Raw genomic sequence first — 6,988 nt, 5'->3', positions numbered from 1 at the left:
TGTCTGCTTCTCTTCCTGCATGACATTCTGCCAAACCAGTCGAGGAAGGAGAACAAGATGGTACTTTGTATTTCTCTGTCTGCTAGAGTGTTGCTGTTGCTTTGCTTGTGGTTTCTACCTGTTTGAGTGTGAAAGTCAAGCCAAAATCTAATCACAAATGTCAACGATGTTTCGGTACTTATTGACAATTCATTGTAATTTCTGATTTTAATAAATATTTCTATCACCAACTTGACTTTTGGAATAGAATTAGCATGTATTATCCAAGTACAGAATTCAGTCTTGGATTGTAGAAAGAGTCTAATTCTGACAATGAAGTAGTTCTAATGAAGTAGAATAAAAGAGAATGGATTGTAGAAAGAGTCTAATTCTGACAATGAAGGAGTTCTAATGAAGTAGAATAAAGGAGAATGGATTGTAGAAAGAGTTTAATTCTGACAATGAAGGAGTTCTAATGAAGTAGAATAAAAGAGAATGGATTGTAGAAAGAGTTTAATTCTGACAATGAAGGAGTTCTAATGAAGTAGAATAAAAGAGAATGGATTGTAGAAAGAGTTTAATTCTGACAATGAAGGAGTTCTAATGAAGTAGAATAAAGGAGAATGGAAGTCATGAGTAGCATAGAGATCCTACATAGTGAACAGTAAAGTATTACTCTTGTCCTACTCATCCTTTACAAGCACCTACACTGTACACATCTGTTATTATACATCTTAAACAGCTGTTTTTCACTAACACATACCAAATTAACATCGTGAAATTGAAAGTAAAACCTACAAATGGTTTACTTTTCCAATTATAATATTTAATAAGTCATTATTTTTTATAAGTTAATAAAAGTAGCCTGAAACTGCGGCCCAGAGATGTAACACGGAGTGTGTCCCACACGCATATGTCCCCTTGATTAACTGAACCTCCATGTTGGGTCTGTTGCTTGAGATCTTTGTCACTGGTTTGTGACATCTCTAACACTGTAATATATTCTTCCCTCACGTTCACGATGTTCTTACCGAACAGAGGAGAAGCCCAAGTTCAAGTGAGTAGAACTTCTATTCAACACTCATGTCAGACCAACCAGTTCAAGCTGTGTGTGTGTGTGTGTGTGTGTGTGTGTGTGTGTGTGTGTGTGTGTGTGTGTGTGTGTGTGTGTGTGTGTGTGTGTGTGTGTGTGTGTGTGTGTGTGTGTGTGTGTGTGTGTGTGTGTGTGTGTGTGTGTGTGTGTGTGTGTGTGTGTGTGTGTGTGTTCATCAGGGTTGGTATCAAGTCAATCGGGAAGTAAACTGAAATTACAACTGTCCTAATTGGAAGAAAAAAAACAAGTGAAGGAGGAATTGAACTAATTGGAAGAATTCGCTAGAATTTCAGTTTACTTGGTGAATTGACTGAATTGAAACTGAATTTTAACCGGATGTCCAGAACCCTGGCGTCCACATGTTAGTAACCCTGTCGCTTGTATGCTAAATGTTTTATAAGGACAGAACCCTGGCTTCCACATGTTACTAACCCTGTAGCTTGTATGCTAAATGTTTTATAAGGACAGAACCCTGGCGTCCACATGTTTGTAACCCTGTAGCTTGTATGCTAAATGTTTTATAAGGACAGAACCCTGGCTTCCACATGTTACTAACCCTGTAGCTTGTATGCTAAATGTTTTATAAGGACAGAACCCTGGCGTCCACATGTTTGTAACCCTGTAGCTTGTATGCTAAATGTTTTATAAGGACAGAACCCTGGCTTCCACATGTTACTAACCCTGTAGCTTGTATGCTAAATGTTTTATAAGGACAGAACCCTGGCGTCCACATGTTTGTAACCCTGTAGCTTGTATGCTAAATGTTTTATAAGGACAGAACCCTGGCTTCCACATGTTTGTAACCCTGTAGCTTGGATGCTAAATGTTTTATAAGGACAGAACCCTGGCGTCCACATGTTTGTAACCCTGTAGCTTGTATGCTAAATGCTTTATAAGGACAGAACCAACAGTGGCAGCTCCGGAACCAGGTGAATTTTGCTGCGTTGTCCTAAAAGCATTAGATATAACTTACGTGGCATCTTTTGACATTCCATAGAGTCCCTAAGGTCCCTGATGGCGAGAAGGTGGACTTTGACGTAAGTACACAGTAAATCGTTTCTCTTTAATCCTGTTTCTTGAATTTAAACATCCTTGGCCAAAAGAAAGCAACTGTTTAGGTCTGGTACAGTGATACATCACTTGAGGTCATCTCTCTCTAACTTTTGTTGTTTTAACAGGACCTCCATAAGAAGCGTCAGAACAAAGACCTGATTGAGCTGCAGGGGCTGATCGACGTCCATTTTGAGAACAGGAAGAAGGAGGAGGAGGAGCTTATCGCCCTCAAGTCCAGAATTGTGAGCTGTTTGGGAGTCAAATCCATTTCAATTGCGGGCCATTCAGGAAGTACTCTGCAATTACAACTACAATTCTTCTTCTACTCTTTTCAATTAGGAACATTTGGAATTGGAGTTGTAATTTGGTTAACGTTCTGAATTGACTGGAAATTGAAATGGAATTGACTTTAACCCTGGTAGAACCAGGTATAAATTCAGGAGTAGAAACTATGCTTGACTTGTGGAATGGAGCCCAAACTGATACATAGGTCGATGTTGACCTTTTGTGAGTTTTGGGCTTCTGTCTTGAAGAACTTCTAGAACTTAATTCCAATCCTTTAGCCCAAGTAACAAGGCTACAGTAAACCATGTGTTCTGGTGTCAGACTGGTAAACAACCTATCTCTTAGCCCAAGTAACAAGGCTACAGTAAACCATGTGTTCTGGTGGCCTAACAGCCTATCTCTTAGCCCAAGTAACAAGGCTACAGTAAACCATGTGTTCTGGTATCAGACTGGTAAACCACCTATCTCTTAGCCCAAGTAACAAGGCTACAGTAAACCATGTGTTCTGGTGTCAGACCGGTAAACCACCTATCTCTTAGCCCAAGTAACAAGGCTACAGTAAACCATGTGTTCTGGTGGCCTAACAACCTATCTCTTAGCCCAAGTAACAAGGCTACAGTAAACCATGTGTTCTGGTGGCCTAACAACCTATCTCTTAGCCCAAGTAACAAGGCTACAGTAAACCATGTGTTCTGGTATCAGACTGGTAAACAACTGTGTCTGTGGTTCTATTCCTCTCAGGAGAAACGCAGGTCAGAGAGGGCTGAGATCCAGAGGGTACGCACTGAGAAGGACAAGGAACGCCAGGCCAGACGTGAGGTCTGTATAGCCTAAACTCTGCAGGCAAACACATGAATTCAACATGTACTTTAAGTTTGTGTTGTTGTTTACCAACATGTGGTTGCTTAACGTGGGTGTTGTTGTTGCTTAACGTGGGTGTTGTTGTTGCTTAACGTGGGTGTTGTGTTGCTTAACGTGGGTGTTGTGTTGCTTAACGTGGGTGTTGTGTTGCTTAACGTGGGTGTTGTTGTTACTTAATGTGGGTGTTGTTGTTGCTTAACGTGGGTGTTGTGGTTTCTTAACGTGGGTGTTGTCGTTGCTTAACGTGGGTGTTGTGTTGCTTAATGTGAGTGTTGTGGTTGCTTAACGTGGGTGTTGTTGTTGCTTAACGTGGGTGTTGTGGTTGCTTAACGTGGGTGTTGTGTTGCTTAACGTGGGTGTTGTGGTTGCTTAACGTGGGTGTTGTTGTTACTTAACGTGGGTGTTGTTGTTGCTTAACGTGGGTGTTGTTGTTGCTTAACGTGGGTGTTGTTGTTGCTTAACGTGGGTGTTGTGGTTGCTTAACGTGGGTGTTGTGGTTGCTTAACGTGGGTGTTGTGGTTGCTTAACGTGGGTGTTGTTGTTACTTAACGTGGGTGTTGTTGTTGCTTAACGTGGGTGTTGTTGTTGCTTAACGTGGGTGTAGTTGTTACTTAACGTGGGTGTTGTTGTTGCTTAATGTGGGTGTTGTGGTTGCTTAACGTGGGTGTTGTGGTTACTTAACGTGGGTGTTGTGGTTGCTTAACGTGGGTGTTGTGGTTGCTTAACGTGGGTGTTGTGGTTACTTAACGTGGGTGTTGTGGTTGCTTAACGTGGGTGTTGTGGTTACGTAACATGGGTGTTGTGGTTGCTTAACGTGGGTGTTGTGGTTGCTTAACGTGGGTGTTGTGGTTACTTAACGTGGGTGTTGTGTTGCTTAACGTGGGTGTTGTGGTTGCTTAACGTGGGTGTTGTGGTTGCTTAACGTGGATGTTGTGGTTGCTTAACGTGGGTGTTGTGGTTGCTTAACGTGGGTGTTGTGGGTGTTGTGGTTGCTTAACGTGGGTGTTGTGGTTACTTAACGTGGGTGTTGTGGTTGCTTGTACAGGAGGAGAGGCTGAAGAAGGAGGAGATGGATCAAAGGAGAAAGGCTGATGACGACGCTAAGAAGAAGTCAGCTCTGACCAACATGGGCTCCAGCTATAGCAGCTCACTGCAGAAGGTCAGGTGACCTCCACACACACCACGCTAAACACAAATCCAGGGCCTCTCAAAATGCTTGTCGTTTCCTACTTATTATTTTATTTAACTAGACAAGTCAGTTAATTAAGAGCAAATTCTTATTTATAATGATGGCCCACCCAGGCCAAACAATAACCCGGAGGACACTGGAGCCTATTGTGCGCCGCCCTATGGCACTTCCAATCACGGCCAGTTCTGAAACAGCTTGGAATTGAACCAGGGTCTGTAGTGATGGCTGCGATGCAGTGCCTTAGACCGCTGCGCCATTCGGGAGTGCACTACCTTGTTCCCTACATATAGAGTGTACCACCTCGTTCCCTACATATAGAGTGTACTCCTTTGGAAAACATAGACCTATCTTCATCACAGCCAACCTGGTCTTCTGGAAACACGTTTTAAGGTTTAATTAGTGGATGCTTCAGTCCTAGTTGGTTCCATGAAACGACATGCATCACATAACAACGTAACATGATTGGAAGATAATGAGAGAGAGACGTCACATGATTGGAAGATAATGAGAGAGAGACGTGATTGGAAGATAATGAGAGAGACATGATTGGAAGATAATGAGAGAGAGATGTCACATGATTGGAAGATAATGAGAGAGAGAGTCACATGATTGGAAGATAATGAGAGAGACGTCACATGATTGGAAGATAATGAGAGAGAGACGTCACATGATTGGAAGATAATGAGAGAGAGCATGATTGGAAGATAATGAGAGAGAGGCGTCACATGATTGGAAGATAATGTGAGAGAGTCACATGATTGGAAGATAATGTGAGAGGCGTCACATGATTGGAAGATAATGAGAGAGAGACGTCACATGATTGATGTTACAGATTGTTTGTCATTAAGAACTGTAGCTCTGAAGCTCTTGTTCAACACAGACCTAGACGAAATCTGAAATGGCCCCACCCTTATTTCCCATTGCCTGACGACTCATCCTGAACTTAATTACGTTGTTCTATCGATCGCCCCATTCACCTGTCTGAACCTGCCGTCCTAGAAGTCGTTTGTGCTGATGTCAAAAATGACGCGATTCATTTATCCGTGTAGGCCAGCTCTGTCCCAACCCATCGGTTTCTGGGACCAATCAGAACCGGTCAGAATGTGTTCGCTTACTCAAAGAGATCCAGAAGAAACATTAGTGGCCGTGGCGTTGGGCCTGGGTGATGTGGATGGGCAGCCAGGCTATATTCCCTATGTGTGTGTGTGTCTCTGAACCTGTTGCCGTTGCTCTGTCACCTCCCCAGGCCGACACTAAGAGAGGAGGTAAGAAGCAGACTGAGAGAGAGAAGAAGAAGAAGATCCTAGCGGAGCGACGCAAACCTCTCAACATCGACCATCTGAACGAGGACAAGCTAAAGTAAGATATTAGTTTCGGTGGGAGCGTGGATATGTTTGTATCTGTGTTAGTCAAAAGAGGCAGCGTACTTTGACATAGTTGTAGAGGAACTAGAATATTCCTTGTAGACATCTCTAGACTATGACAATACTTCCTTTCGCTGTTGTCATTTTCAGGTCACAGAAATGTGCAGTTTTTGAGCCAACCTCCTGAATGTGTTGTCCTTTGCAGGGACAAGGCCAAGGATCTATGGGAGTGGATGCACCTACTGGAGTCTGAGAAGTATGAGCACATTGAGAAACTCAAGAGGCAGAAGTATGAGGTGAGTGATTATTTTACATTTACATTTTTAATGTCCTTCTTCCATAGAGATAATATGCAAAATGACCGTTATTATACATTAGGGTTGGAGTCAATTCACTTTTCAATGAAGTATTTTTTTAATACAATAAAAGGTATATATACAGAGCCTTGCGAAAGTATTCGGCCTCCTTGCAAAACAGAAAAAAATGTCAGTCTCTCGATGTGCAAAACTGATAGAGACATACCCCAAGCGACTTACAGCTGTAATCGCAGCAAAAGGTGGCGCTACAAAGTATTAACTTAAGGGGGCTGAATAATTTTGCACGCCCAATTTTTCAGTTTTTGATTTGTTAAAAAAGTTTGAAATATCCAATAAATGTCGTTCCACTTCATGATTGTGTCCCACTTGTTGTTGATTCTTCACAAAAAAATACAGTTTATATCTTTATGTTTGAAGCCTGAAATGTGGCAAAAGGTCGCAAAGTTCAAGGGGGCCGAATACTTTCGCAAGGCACTGTATATATATTTTTCGATTTATTTTCTCTCCACATAATTTGAAGGGGCAGTCTGTAGTAGATACATAAACTACATGGTCAAAAGTATGTGGACATGTCCAACATCTCATTCCAAAATCATGGGCATTAATATGGAGTTGGTCCCCTCCCTTTGCTGCTATAACAGCCTCCACTCTTCTGGGAAGGCTTTCCACTAGATGTTGGAACATTGCTGCTATAACAGCCTCCACTCTGCTGGGAAGGCTTTCCACTAGATGTTGTAACATTACTGCTATAACAGCCTCCACTCTGCTGGGAAGGCTTTCCACTAGATGTTGGAACATTGCTGCTATAACAGCCTCCACTCTTCTGGGAAGGCTTTCCACTAGATGT

General features: G+C 42.3%; 1 protein-coding gene across 1 annotated transcript; it reads left to right on the top strand.

Moving 5' to 3' along the window:
• Nucleotides 1-1,957: 1,957 nt before the first annotated feature.
• LOC124030137 (troponin T, fast skeletal muscle isoforms-like) lies at nt 1,958-6,120 on the top strand (the record flags this gene model as incomplete). Its single annotated transcript, XM_046341610.1, has 7 exons — nt 1,958-2,001; nt 2,070-2,109; nt 2,251-2,367; nt 3,152-3,229; nt 4,317-4,430; nt 5,707-5,819; nt 6,030-6,120. Coding segments are annotated over exons 1-7 (597 nt in total), but the record flags the coding sequence as incomplete, so codon positions are not given.
• Nucleotides 6,121-6,988: the final 868 nt, after the last annotated feature.

This window comes from Oncorhynchus gorbuscha, unplaced genomic scaffold (genome assembly GCF_021184085.1).
Source record: "Oncorhynchus gorbuscha isolate QuinsamMale2020 ecotype Even-year unplaced genomic scaffold, OgorEven_v1.0 Un_scaffold_9428, whole genome shotgun sequence".
In the NCBI taxonomy this organism is placed as follows: Eukaryota; Metazoa; Chordata; class Actinopteri; order Salmoniformes; family Salmonidae; genus Oncorhynchus; species Oncorhynchus gorbuscha.
The sequence above is the reverse complement of the archived record's forward strand: the minus strand, read 5'-3'. Positions and strand labels throughout refer to the sequence as shown.